Here is a 26,511-nt window from a genome sequence, read left to right as displayed (position 1 = left end):
CGTGGGTTTCCTGATGTCAGGCTGGAGCACAGAGCAGGGGCCGTCGGGCACCTATAGGCTGAAGGGAACCCTGGGTAGAGGATAGTGTACGTTTGTTTCATGATGTTGCCAGGAGCTGGCCCTTTGCTGTAAACCAGGTCCTGTTTTGAGCGTGCTGGGAAGTTCAGAAGCAGAGTTCCATAGACACTTCTGAGATGCACAGGCACCTCTCCTGCCTAATGTGGCCAGGAAAAATTGCCCTGATAAAGCCAATGACATCATAGATTAGAACCTGAGGAACCCGCAGCCTAGTAGTTCCCGATCTTGCTGCCTATTAACATCACGGGGACGCCTTTCAGAGCTCCCCAGGTGATGTTAATGGCAGCAAAATCAAGAACCACTGTGAATAGGCAGCAATCGATGTCCAGGCCACTCCCCACCAACTAAATCAGGGTCTCCAGGATGGGCTCGTGCCTCCGCGGTTCCTGGTTCCCCAGGTGCAACTGCGACCTCCCTCAGTGATCCAGCGCGGGCTTCTCACACTTTAATGCACATCTGAACGAATCGGGGCTCTTGTGAAAATTTGAATTCTGGCTCAAGAGGCTGGGATGAGCCTGAGATTCTGCTAGGAGCTAGGAAAAGTGTGATCCAGAGCTAGGAAAAGTGTGATCTTGGATGCTTGTCATCTGGGAGCTTGTTAGAGGTGCAGGATCTCAGGCCCCACCCAGAACCTAAGGATCAGAATCTACATTTGAATAAGGTGCAGGTTTGTTGAATATACGTCCCTAGTTTGAGACAACCTGCTACAACCTGAAGCCTCTATTTGCTCATGAGCAAGTGAGGGCCAGAGAGATGGGGCCCTGGACCCCACAGCTACTCGATGCAAAAAGCTTTAGTAACTGTGCTTGCTGTAACCCACCGTTGCTAGTCTCACTAAAGATTGCATTTGTTTCTCTGACAATGATGACTTCAGGCAATGTATGAAACTTGCTCCTCCTGTTAACATTTAATTCAGGCATGAAACCAAACAAACCCAAAAATGGAGGAAGGAAAGAGAAGAAATGGGGCTAAAAAAGATCTAAAAATGGGACAGAAGCAAGGTGCCTTTTTCATGTTCTCTTTGATTAAAAAAGGTCTGTTAGCTCGAAGCCCACAGGTATGTGACTCAGTGCAGACGAGGGGAAACTCCGTGGGAAGTTTTGGATCTTTCCTATTAGAAGAATCAGGAATTTAGCCCAGCTCAGGGAAAACATATGAGCTTCCTTTGACTCTCCCAGGATGAGCTAGTTTCAGTATCATGGTGAAAAAATAAAATAATACAAAGGCGTTCACCAAAAGGAAGTGCTGTTTCCTCTATTTCTGAACCCTCAGAGAGCTAAAATGATGCTGATGAGTCAGAAGCTAGCGCCCCTGAGGGAGCCACCAAAGGCAGATACTGAGCTTTTAATGTTTCCTTAAAGGGCAGCCCTAACCCCTCCCAGTGCGGAGCTGATTTTTGGAAATAGCCAAAAGTGGTTTCAAGTCACATCAGGTGATTGAGGTGGGTGACCAAACTCAGCACGATGTTAGAAACAAATCCAAATGTGACAATAAGTGGCACTCCTTGTTTATTTATTTTGAGACAGTGGTCTCGCTCTGTCACCCCCCTGGAGTGCAGTGGCATGATCATGGCTCACTGCAGCCTCCACGTCCCAGGCTCAAGCCATCCTCCCACCTCAGTTTCCCAAGTAACTGGGACTATAGGCATGTGCCACCATGCCCAGCTAATTTTTTTATTATTTATTTTTTGTAGAGACGAGGTCTCACTATGCCGCCCAGGCTGGCCTCAAACTCCTAGATTCAAGTGATCCTCCCACCTCGGCCTCCCAAAGTGCTGGGATTACAGGCATGGGCCACTGCACCGGCCCTGGTTTCTTCATGTGGGATGTCACCTGGCTCTAAAAGGCAGTTTCTTATAAAAGTCCCAGCTGCAGCTTGAGCAGGAAAAGCTGCATGGACAACAGCGTGGAGCTTCTCAACCTCCTTTGAAGGGTAAAAGTGGGTCTGATGGGCTGTTTGAAGCGGGTCCCTGAGGGTCGCATTCCCTGCATCCAACTCCCACCTCCTTCCTTCCTTCCTTCCCCTCCCTCCCTCCCTCGTCTGTCTTTCTTTCTTTCTTTCCTTCTTTTCTTTCTTTCTTTCTTTCTCTCTCTCTCTGTCTCTCTCTCTTTCTTTTTCTTAACAAGCTCAGGCAAATTTTATTAAAGGAATATTTTGCATGGTTTGCTTTTCACCAATCTGTTCTGGCATGTTTCTAATGATGTCAGAATCACCTAGATCAATGATAGCCGGTGTGCACACTCTGTAATATTTTCCGCATGCTGTGCCCAGTTCAATATTATTGCCACCGTAGTGATGGACACCAGTTTTGGCCAACATTCCATAGCTGGGTGGTTGTTAGTGAGAATGATCAATTTTGCTTTGCCTTGTCTAATCATCTTCAGAGTCTGCTTGTACCCCAGCTCATACTTTCCACTTTTCATAATGAGTTGGAACCTACAGTTGATCGACTCCAGGAACTTTTTCTTCTTCTTTGCAGCCACCAAATTCCCGCCTTAGCTGCAGGACGGACCCCAACCAAGAGCAGCCGCTAAGATGGCCGGGGAGTGAGAAAAGCCTCATTTCTTTAATAAAGGTGATTGCCCATTTTCAGACACAGGATAGGGGATTATTGAGGGTGCCACCAAGGAGAAGGGGGTCACCACCTGAGAAGGGGCCATGGGGGGCTGCCATGGCAGGTGGCAGAGGGCAGAGCAAAGAAGGGGCAGACATCGCCCCTATCAGTTTGCTTGGGCTGCACTAATAAAGTATGACAGATCGGGGCTTGAACAATGGAAACTTACTGTCTCACAGTTCTGGAGACCAGAAGTTCAAGATCAAGGTGTGCATAGGGCTTGTCCCCTCTGAAACCTGTAGGGCAAATTCCTCCTTGCCTCATCCTCGCCTCTGTGGGTTGCTGGCAATCCTCATCATCCCCGGGCTTCCAGCTGCATCCCCCTAATCTCCGTTTCTGTTGCTGTTATGCGGCATTCTTCCTGTGTCTCTATCGTCACCTGGCTGTCTTCCTGTAAGGACAGCAGTCATCATGGATTAGGGGCCCACTGTCATCTGGTAGGACCTCATCTTAACTATTTACATCTGCAACACCCTGTTTCCAAATAAGGCCACTGCCTGAGATACTGGGGTTTGGGACCTCAACGTATTTTTCTGGGGAGACACAAAGTTCAATCTGTAATGCCACCTTTGTCAAAATTGTTTCTGGAATATTAATTAGGCTCATTCACTCCACCTGAGGGTTTTTGTTTTGTTTTGTTTTTTGTTTTTTGTTTTTTGAGACAGAGTCTCACTCTGCTGCCCAGGCTGGAGTGCAATGGTGTGATCTGGGCTAACTGTAACCTCTGCTTCCCAGGTTCAAGTGATTATCCTGCCTCAGCCTCCCAAGTAGCTGGGACTACAAGTGCCCACCACCACACCCAGCTAATTTTTGTGTTTTTAGTAGAGACGGGGTTTCACCATGTTGGCCAGGCTGGTCTTGAACTCCTGACCTCTGGTGATCCACCCACGTCGCCCTTCCAAAGTGCTGAGATTACAGGCTTGAGCCACCACACCCCACCCTGAAGAACTATTTTTATCTGCACAATGATTCATTCAAACAAACCCTTTCTTGGAAATCTAATCTGTTGTATCCCAGAAGATTTTAAAATATAATTACTGTGCTTTTTTGTTGTGGTTTTTTTGGGGTTTTTTTGTTTCTTTGGTTTTTTGTTTGTTTGTTTGTTTGTTTGAGATAGAGTCTTGCTCTTGTTGCCCAGGCTGGAGTGCAGTGGCACCATCTCAGCTCACTGCAACCTCCGCCTCCCTGGTTCAAGTGATTCTCCTGCCTCAGCCTCCTGAGTAGCTGGGATTACAGGTGCCCACCACCACGCCCAGCTAATTTTTGTATTCTTAGTGGAGACGGGGGTTTCACCATGTTGGCCAGGCTGGTCTCGAACTCCCAACCTCAAGGGATCCGCCCGCCTCAGCCTCCCAAAGTGCTGGGATTACAGGCATGAGCCACCTCGCCCGGCCTATTGTGCTTTTTTCCCTTCCCCTCGTCTCTCCCAAGTGCGCACTGAGCAGGCTCCTGGCGGTAGGATGCAGAAGGCCTGAGTTAACAAGGCCTTTCATTCACTCTGCAAGGAGCAGGCTGGTGTCCCAGGGAAGACCCTGGAGGGGAGGGAGGCCCCTAGCCCTGCCCGCAGCTGACTATGCGGGAATCACTGGGGCAGCAGTGGGCTGGGCCACAGCCATGGAGGAGGTCAGGTCCTGGGCCAGGGCATGAGGGTGGTTAGAGAGGAGTGAGTGGGGACAGCCTGCTGCGGTTTGGCCGATCCTTGGGCACAGACCTCCCTGCTCCTCCTTGGCCCTCCCTCCGGGAGGCGCAGGCTCAGCCTCCTGCGTTCTTTCCTCTGCAGCTGCTGCGCTCAGCCTTGAACACCCTCCCGACCTTGGGGCTCTGCTGCCCCACGCGGAGCCCCCATTTCAACAGATGCAGACAGCCCAAAGCCCCTTCCCAACAGCCCGAAGAGAAGCCCTCCTCTGAAGAGACAGCAGAGAAGCAGAGCCCCCCGGGACGTCCCCCCAGACATCCACGTCTCCCCAGCACCCGGCGGGGGGGTGGTGCATGCACTTCCCGTGGCTGCAGGAACAAACTGCCACACACAGGGAGGCTGAACACAGCAGAAGTCTATTCCACACAGTCCTAGAGGCCAGGGGCAGTGACATCAAGGTGCTGGGCGGCCGCCCTCCCATCGGAGGCTCTGGGAAGAATCTGTTCCTTCCTCTTCCAGCTTCCACGGCTCAGGGCAGTACCCCTGCAACCTCTGCCTCCATGGTGACATCGCTTCCCCTCTTCTGTGTCAAATGTCCCCCTGCGTCCCTCTTCACCAGAATAATCCCCTCATCTCAAGCGCCTTAATTTAATCACACCTGCAAAGTGTTTGCCTCGTAAAGTAAAAATTACATTTCCAGAGATTAAAACCTGTTATGTTTGGAGGCCATTATTCTACCTACAGAGAGGGGTTGGCTTAGGACACCCGTTCTTGTTGCCGGGTAAAGCTGCCCGGGGGGCCTGGAGGAAGCCTGCTCTGTCTCTTTCAGCCCCCACAGGTACCCCAAGCGGGCCGCCACTGAGGTCCTCGGGCTCTGATCCAAGTGTGAAGTGAGAGCAAGTTCACTCCTTTCCCTGCTGGCTCTGACACAAGTTTTCCGTGTGGCCAGGGATGGGTGTGAGCAGCCCAGAGTAGGGGCCGGCCCAGGCTCGGCCAAGGCCCACACATCTGCCTGGCCCAGTCATGCCCAGCTCCATCTGAGATGGAACCACCAGCGCTGGCCACCTGGGTGGCTTCCTTGAGGGCTGGCTCGCAGCTCTTCGCCAATATCTCATTCAAATCTGCAGATTCTAGGCCGTAAGTCTTCACTCCTCAAAGTGGGGTGCCAGGGCCAGCAGCAACCCCCCCCCCCTCCCGCGACCTGGAAGCTTGTTGGAAAAGCAGACACTCAGGCCCAGCCTTGGCCCTTCTGCATCAGAATCTGCATGTTTACCAGATGCCCGGCAGTCCTGGGCCCATGACAGCGAGAAGCACGTGGAGAATCAACTCCAGTGCCTGTTCCCCTCCCACCAATGCAACTGTTCATTCCATTCAAGAGCTGGTCTTTTCTCTCCTGGCAGGAGTGTGGGCTGCCTGCCTCCCCAGGGGATGGGCGTGTTGTTTGGAAGCCAAGCAGTGCTCATTTGGTTTATTTATCTTCCTGAGACTTAATCTATTTTGAATTTCAGATAACATTCTAAAAAGGCTTGGCTTGTTTTTCTTATCTAGGGGTGGGGTAAGTGCGCTTGTGTTGAGCAAAGTTGAGAAATATTTCTGCGGCTGATCACGGAGCTTCAGACCCACCATCCCTGGGGCTGCCTTCCCAGTAATCTCTAAAACCCATCCGATTCGGGCCCTTCCTGTGGTGAACATCTGTTTATCCACATGGCGCGCTTCCCTTCCCTTTATAAAAGGTCTCCGCCCACGGGAAGGAGGCTGCCAATCACAGCATGCCCACCCTCTCCTCCACCCGTCACATGACGCAGGTCATGTGGTGGTCACATGACACAGGCCTGCCTCTGTAAAGCGTCTGTGCCCCCTGGCCACAGTTGATTGGTCCGCTGTTGACACGTGACTGAAACTAGACCAATCAGAATCCCTCCTTCCTTGGGGTTTTTAAAATCAAGGCTGAGAAATTGTCTTTCAGGGATCTCTAACCTGCAATGATGTCAGAGAAGTACTGCTACCTGGAGGTACTGGCTCATGGCAGCCTGCCCTATGGAAGTACCTGCCTCCTGGTACCCTGCCCTGTAGAATTTTTCTGCCACACAGAGGTTGCCTGCCACATGGAGAATGCCCACCTGCAGGGGGAGGAATGACACCAGGCACAGAGAAACCTAGATCAAAGGGGGAGCCACAGGGTGTCTCGGCTCCATTCGCGAGCCACGTTATTCTTCCTGATGTCCCTGCAGTCACTACGGTTCTTAGAGCTCCCCAGAGTCCTAACACATTCCCTTTTCAGTCTAGTTGTTTGAATTTGATTTCTATCTTTTGCAATGGAAAAAGTCCTAACACATTTCCACTTTGGAAATCTTCGGATAGCAGCCATGTTGGGTCACAGGATATCATTCTCCTTATTGCCATTCAGAGACCTTTCCAATCTAACTCCATGTCCCTCACCTCTTCCCATGGAAATTTAGCTCCTGCACTTGACTCTTCCAAGGTACAGATATAGCCGGGGTTCTTTCATGCACCTGCTGGACTATTCCAGACCCCTGTGAAGCTCTCCCGGGTGCCTGCTGAGCAATCCCAAGTGCCTGCAGGACTCTTCCAGTTCTTTGGTGGTTGTTCGTTTTTGAGACAGGGTCCCACTCTGTCGTCCAGGCTGGAGTGCAGTGGTGCAATCACGGCTCACTGCAGCCTTGTTCTCCTAGGCTCAGGCAATCGTCCCACCTCAGCCTCCCGAGTCACTAGGACTACAGGCATGCACTACCATGCCTGGCTAATGTTTTGTATTTTTTGTAGAGACAAGGTTTCGCCATGTTGCCCAGGCTGGTCTTAAACTCCTGGGCTCAAGCGGTCTGCTCACCTCGGCCTCCCAAGTAGCTGGGACTACAGGCATGCAGCACCACGCTCAGCTAATTTTTTAATTTTTGTAGAGAGCGGTGGGTTAGGGGGGTCTCACTAATGTTGCCCAAGCTGGTCTCAAACGCCTGGGCTCAATTTCCAGTCCTTTTGTTTCCTCCCAATACTTGAGTGTCTGCACCTGGACAACAACATTATCCCATGTCATTGTTATAGTTAGCATCTCTCTTTCCCCTGGCTAGGCTGTAGACACTCCAGAGAGACATTGGGCCTGGTAGCCCAGGGTCCTAGTGGATTTCAGATCATAGAACATGCCCAACGCATGTTATTGATGGACCACCCAGATTCTCAGTGTGGCTTTTGAACTCTATGTTGGTGAACATACTGTGTTTCGGTGAATGTTTGCGAATGCTCTCAGAAAGGCCATAACCCACCTCCCTGCCTCAGCCTCCACCTCTGGAAAATGGAGGAAATAAAAGCTCTCCCTCATGGGCTTGTCAGGAGGACTCAGTGCCCGCGAAACATTCAGGACAGTGTCTGGCATCCAGTAAGCATCTCAGAGCATTCTGTGTGTCATTTACATTTTCTTTCCTCCCCCACCTCCTCTGTTTCACTCACCCTTTCCTTCTCATCTTCTCCTGCTATTTCTTCACCCCATCCCTGTCTGTCAGCCGAGGGAACCATTGGATAGCACGGGCACCCACCTCTGCAACAGGGAAATGCCTGGGGCTGGCTGTTTGGCAGCTGAGAAGGTCTGCTGAGATACCCCTAAATAGAAGACTCCCTCCAACTCCGTGTATCTATCCCATCTGCTGCTTTCCAACCTCACCCCACTGCCCCAGTTTAGAGCCTCTGTCTAGACAGGTGCAGATGCTCTGACCCTCTAGACGTAATCCCTGGTTTATCTCGCTGGGAGCACCAGGCTGGAGACCCCTGCAGAGGACACATCGCAGTTGTGCTGGCCCAGGGAGTTAGCGCAGGCTCCAGCATTCTCTCAACCCCCAAACAATCTTTGCTTAAAAGGTGAAAATGCTCATTTTCTTTTGCGCACGTGCTTTTGGCTCTGATGACTCCATTCCCACCAGTCAGAGTCTCTTAATAAACATGAGCATGTGAGTAGTCAGTGCTGACTGTCTGGTTGTATTCTCTGAGCAGCCAGGTAAGCTTGGGCATGTCCTTCTGTCATCCAAGTGTGCAGCCCTGGACCCCAGAGTCAGGGCACTGGGCAGGGAGGGGCCCTCTTGGTAAACCCCCTAGGTCAGCAGCTGGCAGCACACCTGGAAGCTGCTTCCTCACAGCCGGATCATGCTGCTAAGTTCTACCATGCTGAGCTTTCAGAGTGACTCCGTGTTGTCATCCTTTTCTTCATATAAGGACAAGAGTCATTGGATTCAGGGCCCACCTTAAATCCAAGATTATTTTATCTCATGATTCTTCACTGATTGCAACTGCAAAGACAGAACTTTCGAGTAAGGTCACATTGACAGATTCCGAGTTGACCTGAAATTTGAGGGGAAATTATTCTACCCACTACCGTGTCCATCCCTCCCCTTCCCACCAGGACCCCAGTTCCAAGAGCCCTTTCTCTGCCCTCATGCCAGAGCCCTGGCACTCAAGTTTGTTGGGCCCTTAGACCATTACATCAGAGTTCCCCACTCCCCTAAAACCTGATCTCTCCTAACCTTTCAGAGCCCCACATGCCACTTAAAAATTCCCCAGAATTTATGGGAAAGAAATGTACATGACATTGATGTTATCAAAATGTCCATGAGTGACATCCACTTTTTGTTTTTCTTATCCACTTTGTGTTTTCTGGAGCAGGTCTTTAACATACCAGAAAGGCCTTCCTAAGAGGAACTGTTTATGATACAGGAAATAGCAGCATTCGAAAAGGTTTATCTTTTAAGGTTTTCGTTTTGTTTTGTTTTGATTTTTAATTGCGGTAAACTATGATAAGAAAGTGTAGCATTTTAACCATTTTTTTTTTTTTTTTGACGGAGTCTCGTCTGTCACCAGGCTGGAGTGCAGTGGCATGATCTCGGCTCACTGCAACCTCCACCTCCTGGGTTTAAGCGATTCTCCTGCCTCAGCCTCCCGAGTAGCTGGGATTACAGGTGCAACCATCACACCTGGCTGATTTTTGTATTTTTAGTAGAGACAGGGTTTCCCCATGTTGGCCAGGCTGGTCTCGAACTCCTGACCTCAAGTGATTCACCTGCCTCGGCCTCCCAAAGTGCTGGGATTATAGGCATGAACCACTGTGGCTGGCCTGACTGTCCTCTTGTTCCAGATTGTCTTTTCAGATGCAGCAAACAGCCTTGGAGAAGCAAAGAGGTGGTGTCTCCCTACAGAGCAGAGAGCAGGTTTGGTTATTACCTAATATTATAAAGATAATGTCTCCCTCTGGGACAAAGGTTAGGTGTGTTTTCTTACTGCCCATTATAAAGCATCTGCATCCCCTGAGCTCAGGGTTTTCCCTCACTGATGCAAATTCACTGCGGGGCAGCATCCACCTGGGCCCCCCACGTCACCCCCATGGGGTTTTGGGGACATAGGGAACCAGTGCAAACATTAAGCTTGTATTAACCATGTCTTCCATTCTCTGTATTCTGATGCTTTGATATCTGGGACCTTGCTGACCCTGGAGGGACTGCCCCACCCAGTACTAACCAATCCCCAGAGATAGTAAACCAGGCTCCTGCAAACATGCTTTTCAAATGCAAACCAACCAGTTGCAAGCCCATGCCCCAGACACCTCCTCTATTGGGTTTTCACACTCCAGGCCACTATCCACCTGCCTCATCACCCTGGGAGCAAGTACCGGACAACTAGGGACACAAACAAGGCTTTTGCCCACATGTCCGCTGTCTCCTGAGCCTGCTAACAACGCTCGTGGCCCTGCATAGCTCAGCGTGGCCCCTCCTCCTGGGAACTGGGAGTAACAAACTGTCCTTTCAATGACAATCATTTCCTGATCTGTTGGCCTTACTATAACTCAAATATTGCATTAATACACCACATTTTAAAGCAAAACTTATGCTGCTTGCTGTGCTGTGAGTAGCAAAGTCCTTTGTCTCTACCCCGGGAGTCTCGTGTCATTAGGCAGCATTTGTCAAACTGGCAGGCTAACTTTTAGCCTAGGAGTAGGTAAAATCTCAGACCCTTCATAGCTCTTGACAAGACCCAGGTCTGCTACTGCGGTGGGTTTCATAGGAACTGTGGTGTTTGACGGAAGAAACAGACGATCTGGAAGCAGAGAAGAGGCCCTTCCTGTCTCTCCCTGCTCAAACTGGGTGTGAGAGGAAGTTGGATCCACTGGAAAGAGCGGTGGGTGGGCGGGGAGCTGGGTTCTCTGGCTTTTTTAGAAGGAGGAGGTAAATTTGAGGTCAGAGGGGGATTTGTCAGCCCCAGCTGTGGAGTTCTCAAGCAGATCCTCTCAGACATCAATGAGCACACGAGCTGCCTGGAAATCTGATTCTGACTCTGGGTCTGAGCTGGATCCCAAGATTCTGCATTTCCAAGGCTCTCCCAGGTGATGCCGATGCTGCGGGTCCTTGGACCACACTCGGAGGAGCCACTCACACTGGAGGACACACTCAACATAAGGCCACACTCACTGGCATGCCTGGAGGATGGGGAGGGGAGGGCTTCCCTACGGCTCCCACCTGGACCCCACTGCCCCCCCCTCACCGACCCACCCCAGGCACACGCAGTCTCAATTCCAATGTGTGTATCTGTTCAGCAACCAAAATAGGATTCTCCAGGCTGTGCCTCCCAGGGGATCCTAGGAATTTCCTGGAACAGAGATGGGGTTTTCAGGATGGCCCTGGTCTCCAGTCCCCTCCTGACAATCCTACTCCAGGAGGTTCATCTGGATCCCCCTCCAGCCTCCTGGAAGTCTGGCTGCGCATCAATTGCCTGGCACATAGACGACAGCCATTAAATGCTTTTCGAATTAATGAAAAAAAATCTATCAATCTATATTTGTGTATTTCGTAGCTCCAGGGGACAATCAGAAGAAAATAAAATCCCCCAGCTGAAATAACTACATTGGTTTATGGCCTATTTATTCATTTATCTGCCCTTGTGGAAGCTAAGAAGTTCCTATTTTTAGCCCCTCCCATGCTCAGACATGGGTTATTTTTTGTCTTCAAGCTCTCCTAAAGAGTTGACATGTTGGCTGGGCGCAGTGGCTCATGCCTGTAATCCCAGCACTTTGGGAGGTCGAGGCAGGCGGATCACCTGAGGTTGGGGGTTCAAGACCATCCTGACCAACATGGAGAAACCCCGTCTCTGCTGAAAAGACAAAATTAGCCAGGTGTGGTGGCACATGCCTGTAATCTCAGCTACTTGGGAGGCTGAGGCAGGAAAATTGCTTGAATCCAGGAGGCAGAGGTTGCGTGAGCCGAGATCGTGCCATTGCACTCCAGCCTGGACAACAAGAGAAACTCCGTCTCAAAAAAAAAAGAGTTGACATGTCCCAGCCTATTACTGCAAAGCCGTGCCGTGCATTTAGTGAGAGGAGACAGTAGGGACAGGAGCTCAGGCAAGAGGCCTCCTCTCCCACAGTGCCCAGGAAATAGTCACAAGGTGAGACGCCCCGAAGCAGCTGCCAGCCGAGTCCCAGCCTGGCATCCTGTGCTCTCCCTCGGGTTTCCAGGGAAGCAGGTGTGACAGCCCCACCTCTGCCCACCCTGTTCTCACTCCACTTCCACAGAGGAGGGTGCGGGCGTGAACTCTGCAGCCCGTGTTTGCAACTCTGCCAAGTAGGCGTGACCAAATGGCAATTTAAAAGCCACTCACCTAAAGATGTGGGGTGTCTGAGCCAAGCCTGAGCCCCCATTCTAATCCTGTAGAAATATTTGAAAGAGAATAGTCATCACATCTGGGGGGCTGGGCTCAAGATTTTTCTAGCACTGACTCACTCACAGAACTTGGGCAAGTCTTTACATTCTCCGGGTCTCAATTTCTGCGTGGAAGCATGGAGACAGTCATTGTAGACCAGTGTCACTTTCCCTTATATGCTGGGGACTTGAAAGAACTATTACACGCTCCAAAGTGACTCATTTATAGCTTAATCACTTGTAACATCTTTCTAACATACTCACACACGTTACCATAATTATAGCAGCCACCTCAAAAACAGGACACCAGGATAATCATGAAAACACTAAAAACAGAGTGCTAAAATATAGCTGATTTCGAAGGCATTAATCTTCCTAATCCTTCTGTGTGGACAAGAGGCTGCAAATATTGGTGAAAACATCATCCTCATCATCATCACATATCTTTACAACACCCTACATATTCTTTCCAAAATTGGCCATGCCATTTTGCCATCTTTTCCCGCTCCTGAGATAAGTAGAAAACTATTCTTATTTTCTCCAATTAGCACTTCTTTTAGGCATTGGAAACCTAGCAAGATTTGGGGAGGAAGGTTTACTGGCTTGAAGAGTGTTTCCCACCCCAAAATTCATGTCCACCCAGAACCTCAGAATGTGGCCCTATTTGGAAACAGGGCTGTTGCAGGTGTAATTAAGATGAGATCATACCACAGTAGGGTGAGCTCTAAATCCAACGACTGCTGCCCTTTACGAGAGGAGAGGATGCACAGTCGTACGCAGAGAAGACCACGTGAAGAGGGAGGCAGAGATTGGAGTAATGCACCCACACGCCAAGGAATGCCAGGGACTGTCAGCATCACCAGAAGCTGGCAGAAGCAGGAAGGACCCCCACCCCCAGCCAGAGCCTTAGAAGGAAGTGTGGCCCTGCCAATCAAGTCCGGGAAGCTAGAAGTCCAAAAATTTCTAGCCTCCAGGACTGTGAGAGAATAAATCTCTGTTGCGGAAGCCCCTGAGTTTGTGATACTTTGTCGGGGCAGCCCCAGGAAGCTAATACAGAAGGGGTACTGGGAAACTGGGAGCCAGAGGCTCAGAAGGGAGCTCACAGAGGCTGCAGGAACTCAGCTGCCACTCAAGTATCTGGAGAAGGCTCAAGGTTTCTCTGGTTGCACCTTGATCCATCCCAGTAGACACACAGTGCAGGGCCCACCACGTGCAGTCATGAAGCCGGTAGGACCCCGGGTCTCTGTCCACTCCCATCCGACCAGCCAGAACCCACCATCTCTGGCTCTACCCATGGAAGGAGGGCACCACCTGACCAAAGCAGAGGGAATGCGGGATGAGAAGGGGCAGCAACGAGTATGCCTGATGTGCTCGCTGCTGATTAAAGCTTCCTTCAACAGAGAGTTTTATCCCGGAGGATTTCGAATAGTTTTTTTTTTTTTTTAGACAGAATCTCACTCTGTCACCAAGGCTGGAGTGCAGTAGTGTGATCTTGGCTCACTGCAACCTCTGCCTCCCGGGCTCAAGTGATTCTCCTGTCTCAGCCTCCCAAGTAGCTGGGATTATACGTGAACGCCACCATGCCCAGCTAATTTTTGTATTTTTAGTAGAGATGAGATTTCACCATGTTGCCCAGGCTGGTCTTGAACTCCTGACCTCAAATGATCCAATTGCCTTGGCCTCCCAAAGTGCTGGAATTACAGACATGAGCCACTGTGCCTGGCCTTATCCCAGAGGATTTTCCAGAATATTAAGCATACATGTCCTCTTCCTGCCATCCTCACGGAGCATCTGCCCTCCTGTCATCTTGCTCCTAAGTTTCCCGCCCTTTTCCTCAGGTCCTGAGAGAGTCTTGATGGCTGACCCAAATCCTTCCTTCCTGTCCATCAACAGATGTCAGCTCAGTTCCTGGCTGGCTGCGTGTCCTTGTTCCACCTGTAGTAGGACCGCTTTGCTTTCTTCATCTATAAAGTGTTAATAACGGTAGCAGGAGCTACCTCTAGATGAAGGTAGCAAGTCTGTGGACTAGCAAGTCCGTGGACCAGCAAGTCCGTGGACCAGGACATGGAGCGCCCCACACAGTGCCCGGGGCAGTGGCCCTCGGTAAATGTGGGTTAACCTCTTTAACATGTTGAAAAAGGTCAAGGTTAACTGCATGGACCCGGGGTCAGCAAACAATGGCCCACAAGGTAAAAATGGTTTTTACACTTGTAAGTAGTTGAAAAAATTCAAAAAGAAAAATATTTTGTGATGTGGAATTCTATGAACTTAATTTTAGTGTTCATTAATAAAGTTTTATTGGAACACGGCCACACTCACTCATTTTCATATTGTCTGTGGCTGCTCTCATGCTACACAGCAGAGCTGAGCAGTTGCAGCAGAGACTGCATGTCTGCAAAGCCCAAAAGATTTACTATATGATGCATTACAGAAAAGGGTTGCAGGTCTCTGATAGACTCGAGCCAAATGATCTAACTTCAACTCCCAGATCCAAGACTTACTAGCTGTTTGACTTTACACAAATTATCTGCCTCCATTTCGTCTCTTTAAAATGGAAATGATAGTCCTCATTTTAACATATTTTTGTGAGAATTAGATACATTATTATTTTTAAGGTCTTAGTGCCAGCATATAAAAATACAATTGATGGGTTCAATTATTTTCATGTCTTTGTTTTAATGCTCATTCTAACTCTTTAAATATCACTGTCCTTCTACATCAGAGTAAAATGTAAAAAAAACTCAAGCCTTCTTTCCACTTGAAACACAAGAAAAGTTCTTTAAAACTGACTTATCATTTTCTTCTTTTCATCATTGTTCCACATGCAAACAGATCCAGAAACCTTAGCTCAGACTTCTGAAATCCCAGATGGATTGTAATTTGTTATATTGGAGAAAAAAAAGAAAATCTGTGTTCCCTAGCAGATGCACAGGGACTGTTTTGTTAGTCACATCTGCCACCTTCCTACTTTTCAGCACTAAAAGAACTTTTTTGCAAGCTCTTCAGATCTTGATTCTGAAATGCAAAAGCAGAATGATGAGGCATGTATTTCCCACCTTGCCAGAGATGTTTTCCTTCTTTACCTAAATGGTCTGGAGTTTACATGCACTCATGCCCCGCAACACATAGAGGGGTCTGGCAGAGCTGGAACAGGGGTTGGGGACATTGAAAGTTGCCCCCCAACACGCTCTCACTTCTTCCATGCGATCAAGGGCATGTGGCTGCTTAGCTAGAGACTCCATTTCCCAACCTGCTGTGCAATTCAGTGTGGTCGCGTGGCTAAGCGCACCCCCTGCCGGCATGTGAGGGGAGGTGATAGACACCACTCCTAAGTCTGGGCCTTAAGACACTGGCCTCCTCCCTGCTCTTCACCTTCCTATGAACTGCACCCATGCAGATGAGGGTGAAAGTCCATATGACGGCAAAGCAACAAGATGGACAGAACCTGGATCCCTGAATGATCATGTGGAGCAGAGCAGTTCCATCACCAAGGACCCTTCATCTGAGGACTGGTATTTGAGAGAAAATAAACTTCTATGTGCTTTAAGCCACTGTGTGATTGGTTACTTTGTTACTGCAGCTTAGCTTTACTCTAGTAGAAAGCCTCTGAGTCCATTACCTTCTGTAGTTTACAGATGAGGAAACAGAGTGATGGGACAATCCTCCCCAAATCCCATACTTAGTTGCAGAATCAGATCTGGAACCCAGTCTCTTACGCTGTAGCCCCGTGCTCTGTCTGCTTAACTTGGGCATTATTTTTTACTTATTTTCATATTTTATTGTATACTTCTCCCTTCTTTTCTCAAGTGTTGAATTGGGCATTATGTTTACTCTTTGGAGACAGGCCTGTGTCACTTCAGCTCTCTGAAATTATCACCTGGTGCTTGGCACATAGTGCTACTTGCTGCTGGGAACAGTGCATCAGTCTGGGTCCAATCAGGAGAGAGAAACCACAGAGTGATTTGAACAGGGAAAGTTTTATATAAATAATTAGTAATGACAACAGGGTCGGGGTACAAGGAATTGGCTGGCAAGAACTAAAGAGAATTTTACAGAATATATGAATAGCAGATATAAATAACAGCCATTACCCCAAGGACTGGAATGGTACACCAAGAGAAACCCCCTTGCCCTGAGCTGAGATCCAGGTCTTATTGAAGAGAGTGTGGCTGTGGCTTGTAGAACTGCAGAGAAGTGGCTGTGGTGCCATGCTAGTAGAACTTGCTAGAAGTCTGCCCTCTAGATGGCACCAGGGAAAGGCTTCCCTGGAAAGATGTCTCTCTGGAGGTTTTCTGCTACAAAGCCACCTGAGAGGCTTCTGAAGGGAGCTGCTGGCCACACCAACAATAATAAGCAAGCAATTTCCATTCCCATCTGGAACACATTTATGTTTAACCACTGATCAACTTTTGCTCATCTGTTCTCTATTTTCTTTAGAGACTTTTAAACTTGTTTTTTTAACTGTGTGATTTGTCTCAAAACATGACTTTAAAATATACACCCATTTTTAATACTTGGTCATAAAAAACCACCAAATCAGCAAAAAAGCACAAAATCAAGGCTCAAGCTCAGCCGCTCCTATTCAGTTACAATTTGGGAGGAACTTTGGTCAGAAACTGCATTCCTTTTCTATTGTTGTATAACAAAGTATCGTAAACTTAGCAACATGATCCATATTCATCATCTGACCTTCTCCATGGGTGGAGCGTCCAAGCCCAGCTTGGCTGAGTCCTCTGTTCACCTGGCAAGAAACCTCATCATGGCGTGGGCCAAGGCTGCAATCTCAGCAGAGGCTCTAGGTTCGCTTCCAACTCATCCAGGTCATTGGCAGAATTCAGCTCCTGGCAGTGTAGAGCTGAGGTCCCGTTTTTTGGCTGGTAGTCGGCTGGAGGTCACTGTCAAATCCTAGAGGCCATCCTCATGTCCTCAGCACCTGGTGCCCTCGCAGTGACAGCTTATGTCTTCAAAGCCAGTGTGAGAACCCCTCTCTAGTCTGCTACTGCTGAGTCACGTCACAGACCACAATTGAGGGGGTAATTGTCCCACTGTGTACTGTCCCGCTGTGTACCTGACTATACACAGACCTACCTACACTCAAGGAAGGAGATTCAACGGGGCGTGTCTGCCAGTGGACGGAATCTTGAGAGCCACCTTAGGATTCTGTCTGCAGCAGAAACTCATTGAAAACCTGTGGAAATTAGAAAATTTTCTTTTTTTTCTTTTTTTGAGACAGAGTCTCACTCTGTAGCCCAAGCTGGAGTGCAGTGGTGCAATCTCAGTTCATTGCAACCTCCACCTCTGGGGCTCAAGCGATTTTTGTGCCTCAGCCTCCTGAGTAGCTGGGACCACAGGTGTGCACCACCACGCCCAGCTAATTTTTTGTATTTTAGTAGAGACGGGGATTTGCCATGTGGCCCAGGGTGGTCTCCAACTCCTGAGCTCAGGAGATCCACCTGCCTCAGCCTCCCAAAGTGTTGGGATTACAGGCATGAACCATTGTGCCCAGCCAGAAAATTTTTCTAGAGCAGGTCTATCTTCTCTCCATTCTAGAACTCTCTCTTATCCTCCAAATGAGCCAAGATTCTTTCAGTTCTTCAACTTTCTTCAGCCTCAACCCTCTCCCCAACCTCTTGATTCCTTAAAGGGCTGTTATTTTTGGAATCAAAAGAAAACCAAACCCAGGTCTTGCTTCAGGGCTCTGTCCCATTTCTGGTGCCCCCTTTGGACTCGGTTTGCAAGAAAAGAGGTAATAAGTGTGCTCATTTCCTAGGGTTGTTGAAACACATTACCACAAACTTGGTGGCTTCAAACAGCAACAATTTCTTGTCTCACAGTTCTGGGGACCGTAAGTCCAAAATCAAGGTATCGGCAGGACCCTGCTCCCTCTGAAGCTTTTAGGAGGGAATCCTTCCTTGCTTCCTCCAACTTCTGGTGGCTCCAAGCACTCCTTAGTGATGGCAGCATTCCTCCAATCTCTGTCTCTGTCTTCACATGGTGTTCTCCCCTGCATTGGTGTCTCAAACTCCCCTCTGCCTTTCTCTTTTAAGGGCACCAGTTATTGGATTTAGGGTCCGCCCTAAATCCAGGATGCTCACATCTTGTGATCCTTAAATTAATGACATCTACAAAGACCCTTTTTCCAAACAAGGCCACATTTGTAAGTTCCAGAGTTGTGACATGGACATATCTTTCTGGGAGTCACTCACTATTCAACTGACTACAACCAGGGAAAAGACTGATTTCAAAGTCAGGGCAAATCAATTGCAAAGGCCAGGTATTCACCCTGATATTGTGTAAGCCTGGGGGGGCACTTGCCTGCTGGGTCTAACTAAATTGAGAGCTGAGCTGAGGTGGTGCTGGCCTTAGAGAGGAGAAGAACCATGATCCCAGCCCCTGGGAACCCTGGCACTCTGCCTTCCTCTCCTCTTCACCCCGTTAGTGTAGACAGGCTCCATGCTGGGCTCACAGCAGACTGGGAGAGCCGGGCAAGCAGGACCACTGTGTGGTGTTGGACTAGGAACTTAATTAATCTCTCTTTCTCTTCACCTATCTATAATGGTTATGAGGTTAATAACAATAATTTCCACTTGATAACATGGTTATGAAGAGTAAATGAGTTAGCGTGTGGAAAACAGGTTGAATTCTAAGATGGCCCCCAAATCCCCACCCTCCTGGTGAACATGCCCTGTATAATCCACTCTCCTTGAGGCCTGGCATGTAGGGGGTTGAGCTAGATGAAATTGCCATTTGGGGGATGAAAATTTGAGATTATCAGTAGCTAACATGTTTCAACATAACAGTGTCACGTATCTTAGTGACTACTAGCACCTACAACTCTAGACCCATATCCTAATAAGCTTTTTAATCAAAGGAAGAAGAAAAGGGCCTCTCTCTCCCAGCGCCAAGCCGAAAAACCCAGAGAAGGCTCTCATCCATCAAGTGCAGGTCATGTGCCAACCCTCTTGGGCAAATCACTTTGGCCAGGAGGGGAGCACTGTGATGGGCCCAGCCTAGATCACAAGCATTCCCTGTTGGCTACACTCCAAGCCCAAAGAACTCAGACACCAATTCTTTTTCATGATTGGTTGATGGGTGGACTTAATACATAATAAATGCATGGTTGATGGGTGGACTTAATACATAATAAATGCACAAGTGAAAATCAAATGGTAGAAAAAAGTTATACAATGAGACACAGGCAGCCTTCCTCCCAACTTCTCCTTGGAGGTTTCTACCAGTTTTTTCTGTGTATCATTCCAGAAACAACATATGCACTGTGAGCATGCATATGAATATGTGGAGGTATGAGTCTCCCCCACCGCATCTTCACCCAAGTGGTCGAATGGCCGTGTGCTGGACCCCACCGTGTCTTCATCGAATGGCCGTGTGCTGGATATTTCAAACTTCTTTGTCTAGGACATTCCTTTAGCCTCTCCTTGCTCTTCCATGCTGTGAGCCCAGCATAGCTGACCTGTGTATCATGAGGCTTTCTTCTCTCCAGATTCTGGTTGTGCTCAGCCAGGACAAGACCCTGGTGGAAGATCCCAGGATGGAAGACAAATGGAAGGAGGGTATTTATCCCCCAGTCACCTCCCTGGGGGGATGTGGGGGGTGGCTACCCCTGTACTAAAGCCACAGCTCTCACCAAGAGCCCTCTCCTCAGCCCTGGATCTCTGTGGATCCCTGCGACAGCCTCTCCTGCACTTTCAGGCTGCGGGACATAAAACCCCACCGCAGCCAGCCCAGGGGCCTGCACCCTCCCTTGTGGGCTCCCCTCAGCCCTCCCCATATCTTAGTAAGCAGTCTCCTGTGAAACCTTCCTCGAAAACCCTATTCCAGTATTCCTAACAGGCCGCTCCACCTACACACTTCCCCAGTTGAAAATCAAGGACGGATCAGACATGGTGGCTCATGCCTGTCATCCCAGCACTTTGGGAGGCCAAGGCAGGCGGATCACTTGAGGTCAGGAGTTTGTGACCAGCCTGGCCAACATGGTGAAACTCCGTGTCTACTAAAAAAAAAAAAGTACAAAAAATTAGCCAGCAGTGGTGGCTTGTGCCTCTGGTACCAGCTACTCGGGAAGCTGAGGCAGGAGAATCTCTTGAACCTGGGAGACAGAGGTTGCAGTGAACCAAAATTGCACCACTGCACTCCAGCCTGGGCAATGGAGTGAGACTTCATCTCAAAAAAGAAAAAAGAAATAAAAGAGAATCAAGGAACGAATTCTCCCACTCATCACTGTCCCCTCCCCAAAAGCCACTTTACTCTTCACCTTTCCTTTGGAGTTGGGCTCCAAGGCTCTGGAGTCGGACTGCCAGGACCCAGTAACAGTCCCTGCCTTTCCACCCGGGGGACTTTGGACAAGGAAGTGTGCCTCCATAACACAGGGGTAATGACAGCAGCCTTCCCTGCCACTGGGATGAGAACTTAATTAGCTGCAAAACCCGTACGTGGCAGGGGGTCCAGCCCTTAGCAGGTGCTGGGTAAATGCATTTTCACCTAAGCCCGAATATTATCCCAGCCCAAATGTCTTTCCGGCCCCGAGGCCCCACAGCCAGGGCACTTCATGGATGCTGTGTGGCTCTCCTGATCACGCCCTGCTAATACTTTACGTAAGATTCAAGAATGGGACTGGGGTTTGAGGTGGGACATGTGCCCAGAAAGCCATTCCATATCCCAGGCCAACCGGCTCCAACTCAGCACAGGAAAGCGTGGGACCCCTGCTCCAACCTCGGGGAAAGCATGAAGGTTCCAGGAAACAGTGGACATCAACCCAGCCCCACCTATCCAGTTTCTTTCACCTGTGGGGGCTTCTGGCCTTACCAAAAGCCAGAACGGGGAAATGGGACAGATATGGGGAATGCTGTTGGATGGAAGAGTTGAGAGGGACAGGAGTGTGAGGCCAGGTGGGTGGGCCTGGACCCTGGGCAGAAGGAGGACCTGGCTGCCCCTGGCATCTTAGTTCTAGGCCAGTCCCCTCTAAAGGGGGTTAATCCTACTTCTGTCCACTTCATGGGGTCCTGGTGGGGATCCCCTTCAATAACCAGGAAAAACCAATTGTACGAAGTAACATAATAGAGTTGGGATTTTCCTTGGAGGACGGGGGACCTGAACACATTTCATTCTTGAGATGCTAAGGCACAAAGCCACAGGCTGACAAGGGTTTCATCGACCTCTGAGAATGTTTAAGACTTGAAAAAAATTATTGGCTGCAAATTATGGAAATAGCAAAATCAGACTCAATAAATGATTAATTTCTGTGTTCATTCCTCATTAATTGCTAAATTTAGTATACATAAAAATCTCACTACATTTGAAAACGATTTGTAAGTTAGATTCTCTCACACAATGAGAATTCACAAGTATGTTAGTGATTGCCAAGAAATAACAACTAATCGTAAATTCGATGTGTGACTCTTAGCACAACCATTTCAAAAGCAAATCATTGGCCCTGCCCAGCTACCTCAGAACTCCACCATGCTGGGTAAGCACATATTTCTGGAGTCATCCCTGCTTTCATTCTTTTCCTATACCTCAGAAACCAACAGAAGAAATATACTCCACTTTCTTTAGAGATGAAAAATACAGAAGCCAACAAATAAAGTTAGCTTGAAACCAAATAAGCCACTCGTTGCTGCCTGGATAAAGACTTAAGACATATATTTCAATGGGACAGAGCATTCTTTAAGTCATAAGATAAAACCACCGTCCACTCATTTGCATCTTGTAGCTTTTTCAATTCTGCTTCCCACAACCCCCCTCCCCACACTGCAATTAAGGAAAAGCAGATATTTTTCAAAGTCACACCATATGAATGCCAGGGACTTTTTTTTTCTTTTTTAGAGATGGGATCTCACTCTATTGACCAGGCTGGAGTGCAGTGATGCAATCATAGCTCACTGTGGCTTCAACTTCCTGGGCTCAAGCTATCCTCCCACCTTGGCCTCCCAGGTAGTTGGGACCACAGGAGTATGCCACCACTTGCAGCTAATTTTTTTTTTTTTTTAATTTTTTTGTAGAGAAGAAGTCTCACTCCATTGCTAGGGCTGGTCTCAAACTCCTGGGCTCAAACAATCCTCCCACCTTGGCCTCCAAAAGTGCTAGGATTAAGGCATGAGCCACGGTGCCAGCAAACGCTCCATCATCTTCAGAGTTTATTTATTTTATTTTTATTTTTTTAAACAGAGTTGCTCTGTTGCCCAGGCTGGAGTGCAGTGGCACGATCTCGGCTCATTGCAAGCTCCGCCTCCCAGGTTCACGCCATTCTCCTGCCTCAGCCTCCCGAGTAGCTGGGACTACAGGCGCCTGCCACCACGCCCGGCTAATTTTTTGTATTTTTAGTAGAGACGGGATTTCACCGTGTTAGCCAGGATGGTCTCGATCTCCTGACCTCGTGATGCACCCGCCTCGGCCTCCCAAAGTGCTGGGATTACAGGCGTGAGCCACTGCGCCCCGCCCAAAGTTTATTTTTAAAGTGATTTCAACTGGAAAAATTGTCTGTCTCTCGAGGTGCTAAATCCAGATGTGGCTTCCTCTCCATGTGCTAGCAAATCCCCCCTTCTCGTACCGGAGCCCCTACCAACCCCGTTAGGGTCCTCAGGCACCCCCTCCCATCCTCATTGCAGCAAAGGAGTTTCTGCTGTTCTCCTCCCAGAGCTACTTTCTTCAAACACACCAGCCACATGAACAGTTTATTTTATTCAACATCTTGACCACTTAATGATATTTGCAACAAAGTTTGTGGTTATTAAATAAACCATTTGAGTTACCCCCTAAAGACAAGCAACAATCTGACTGAAAGCCCAACTACCTATGGCTATTTTAACAAGAAATAACTGCAGGCTGTGGAGGGGAATACAGATGATTCAGCCTTGTAACAAGAAGAGTCAAAATCAACAGAATAGGGAACGTGTTTTCCTTGATGAGAGGAAGCCCTCTGCCTGAGTATTCTGGGATTAGGAATCTGGTTTATGAGGCACAAACAATCCACTTTTTGCTCACAGAAGCATGGCACATTAATCAGGTGTTAGAGCAAGATATTTAAAGCTCCCCCACTAAATGGCATGGAGAGTGATCCCCTTTTATGCTTTGTTAATTACAAAATTAGCTCATCTTCCACCCATGATGGAGCTCGGCCTCTGGGCACTTGGAGCCCCAATGGTGACAGTCAACCGTGAGGCAGGGACAACCCCTGGGGGCTGGAGCTGAGCCGAGAGTGACCAGGAACCAGACGAAGACCCCCAACTGTGCTGGGGGAGGGACAGGGACAGAGCGTTAAGCAGGAGACTCTGATGCGTGGGTGATCTAAGGGCTGTGCGTCTGAGTCTCATGCTGAGCCGGCCAGTGGCCCAGCACTCAGGGGACGGGACCTGGGTGCCCACCCCCACTCTGCTCCAGACCCAGAGTCCACGCTAAGGAGTGCTCTGAAAACCTTGGGTCTGGCTGGGCAGATGAGTGCTTATCCTCCGAATGAGGCCTTGGCATTTTGGTCACTACTCTGAGACGACACAGGTGTTCAGACAGTGTCATGAAAGGAAAAGAGAAACTTGGGACCCCAGTTCACTCTGCCAGAAGGAAAACAAATGAAGCTGAAAGCTGAGTCATGCAGGAAGCTGCCTTTCCTTTTGCTCCTCAGCACAGAGCTACAGAGAAAAAGTTAAAATCTCCTCAGGTAGCAGCTCTGGGTTCACCTTATCTTGGGTGAAGCACAGATTTACTGAGCACGAGACCATAAGATACATAACTGACAATTCCCTGTCTGGTCCTTTTCCCTTGCAGCCTGTGGATTCAGTAATGACCACATCCTCCCCTCCCGCCTCCAGCCCGCTTCTCCCCTTTCAACAGTGAAGCCCTGGAAATCACCCTTGGAGAAAGGCACAGACCACAGACTGCCTCTGTGATCCCGTGGTTTTGTTCTTCCAGGCACGTCCTTAACCTTGGCAAAATAAACTTCGAAGTTGATTGAGATCTGTCTCACATACTTTTTGGTTTAGTGTCAACTAGACAAGGCCAGTTCGTGTTTTTTGTTTTTTTTTTGTTTTGTTTTGTTTTGTTTTCTATTTACATTTCTTTTTATACCTGTAGAGCCAGTGCATGTTTCTATGGGAAAATCTTTGGAACTTCAGAGCCCTCACTTGCCAAGTCAGGCTAAAACCATTCTGAGGGCTGGGAGAAGTAATGTGGCGTGGAGGAACTTGTGTCCCCACCAACAAAATTCACAAGGTGAAGTCCGAACCCCCAGCAACTCAGACTGTGATTGTATTTGGAGACAGGATCTTTAAAAGGTAATTAAGTTAACATGAGGTCATTAGCATGGGCCCTAAAACAATATAACCAGTGTTCTAATAAGAAGAGGAAATGAGGACATGGAGAGGCACAAGGGAAGACCATGTGAGGACCCAGGAGGAGGACAGCATCCACAAGCCACGGAGAGAGGCCTCCGGAGAAACCAGCCCTGCCAACACCTTCACCTTGGACTTCTGCTTCCGAAACAGTGAGGAAGTGTTTCTGCTACGTAAGCCCTGGGTCTGCGGTGCTTCGTTCTGGCAGCCCTCACCGATTCATACAGAATGCTATTTCTCCTTCTATGACCAAGTCATTCCCAAGAAAACCCACTTTTTGAGACAAAAGCCTTTTCGAGGGACAAAGGCCAGGGCTTGTTCACCAGCAGGGACGGGTCTAATCACACCCACGCTGCCGCGTGTCTCCACACTTCATGCTTTTTATTACTGAAACACCACATGCCTTTTTGATTGAGTGAAAAGCTGTTCCTGATTTATGCTTTATACATTCAGATTTTCATGTTGGAGTTTATTTACAGTGATATTCACCTATGCTCGGGCTTACAAAACTCGTCTTCAAATGTCTTTTCTTGAGCCCAGTGATGCTGTGTTGCACGCTGAGCTGGTCAGCATTGGATGAGATTCTCTTGGTAAACGTGGGCAGCCTCCAGGGTTAGAGGAGGCAGGGGCTTTATTTCCCCTCCCCATCATCTCCCAACAAGATAGTCACAGTGAAAGCACGTCTCATCCCAAATGCTGCCAAATGGACACTTAGCAAGCTGTCCCCAAAGTCGTCATGTAATCTGTCCCTCTAAGTTTTAGAGGGGCCCACACTCGCTTCTTGGGCCCCCCAGACAGGCATTCGCACGAGTTTTCTCCAGGGCCTGAGCCCTGGCCTGGAAGCTAACCTGAAATGTATTCATTGGTATTGGCCTTTTCGAAAACTTTATAAAAGGAAAGCAAATAAAGGATCTTGGATGCTTATTTCCATTCAAGTGGATCATGCTGCTGTCCAGTACATTTCCCCCAGCCACGGACGCTAGGCCAGGCAGCAGGGTCCCTGGGGTCCACCTTTCATAGAAAAGATCCAGCCTCAGCTGCCAATGCCCTTCCCAGGGAGTCTTAGGAGGGGTAGGCAGGGAGCAAAGGGCGAGCCCCTCCACCAGCTTGGAGTCAAGAAGAAGAAAAGCCACTTTGTTTTTTTTTATTTTTAGATGGAGTCTCGCTCTAGTGCAGTGGCGCGATCTCGGCTCACTACAACCTCTGCCTCCCAGATTCAAGAGATTCTCCTGCCTCGGCCTCCTGAGTAGCTGGGATTACAGGTGCCCACCACCACGCCTGGCTAATTTTTTTATTATTTCTAGTAGAGATGGGGTTTCACCATGTTAGCCAGGCTGCTCTCAAACTACTGACCTCAAGTGATCCTCCCACCTTAGCCTCCCAAAGTGCTGGGATTACAGGTGTGAGCCACTGCGCCTGACCAAAAAGCCCCTTTTTTTGTTTGTTCGTTTGTGTTTTTGTTTTTTTTTTTTTTGAGACGGAGTCTGACTCTGTCGCTCAGGCTGGAGTGCAGTGGCGCGATCTCGGCTCACTGCAAGCTCTGCCTCCCAGGTTCACACCATTCTCCTGCCTCAGCCTCCCAAGTAGCTGGGACTACAGCACCCGCTACCACGCCTGGCTAATTTTTTTGTATTTTTAGTAGAGACGGGGTTTCACCGTGTTAGCCAGAATGGTCTCGATCTCCTGACCTCGTAATCCACCCGCCTCGGCCTCTCAAAGCACTGGGATTACAGGCGTGAGCCAACGCGCCCGGCCCAAAAAGCCACTTTTCAAACTGCCCAGCCCCACTTCTGACTCTGCAGTCTCCAAATAGATTATTTTCTTAAAAGAGATCATTTTACTGTTATCAACTTCTTACACTTAAGGTCCCTAAAAGACACAGTGAAAAGCAATCATGAATCAGGCCCCACGAAGCAGTCACACTAAATTCCCATTTAGAGAAACACTCACACTACAGAGGTGTGTGATTCAGGGTAAGTTGTATTTGGTGCCAGAATTTTAAAGAGCACTATTTTGACATTAAAATGTATTCTTCTCTGTATTAATGGCCTACATCTTCAGAGTTTTCAATGTTTTCTAAAAGTTTCCTCTTTGGAAAGAAGAAATCTGAAAGACCTATCATGCCGTTCTTCTTGGCGTCTCTAAATTGGAAAC

At 48.7% G+C, this 26,511-nt stretch overlaps 1 protein-coding gene and 1 pseudogene across 5 annotated transcripts in view; both read right to left on the bottom strand.

Annotated features, from left to right (window-relative positions):
* Positions 1-633: 633 nt before the first annotated feature.
* Positions 634-7,856, bottom strand: LOC106634747 (large ribosomal subunit protein eL30-like; annotated as a pseudogene).
* Positions 7,857-8,780: 924 nt separating this feature from the next.
* The window catches only part of ROPN1L (rhophilin associated tail protein 1 like), a 39,849-nt gene continuing 22,118 nt past the window's right edge, over positions 8,781-26,511 (bottom strand). For 2 of the 5 annotated variants that reach the window (XM_008975445.4, XM_034959733.3), the window contains one exon: positions 22,695-26,498. In XM_008975445.4, the coding sequence (XP_008973693.1) occupies positions 26,399-26,498 (100 nt within the window). In that variant the 3' untranslated portion in view covers positions 22,695-26,398. Of the gene's footprint in view, positions 9,518-15,932; positions 19,548-22,694; positions 26,499-26,511 lie in introns of those variants that run through there. The other 3 variants (XM_034959735.3, XM_014344826.4, XM_063604373.1) reach the window with 3 other exon arrangements.

The sequence above is a fragment of the Pan paniscus genome, chromosome 4, assembly GCF_029289425.2.
Source record: "Pan paniscus chromosome 4, NHGRI_mPanPan1-v2.0_pri, whole genome shotgun sequence".
Taxonomy (NCBI): domain Eukaryota; kingdom Metazoa; phylum Chordata; class Mammalia; order Primates; family Hominidae; genus Pan; species Pan paniscus.
Note: the sequence above shows the minus strand (reverse complement) of the source record. Positions and strands in the feature narration are given on the sequence as shown.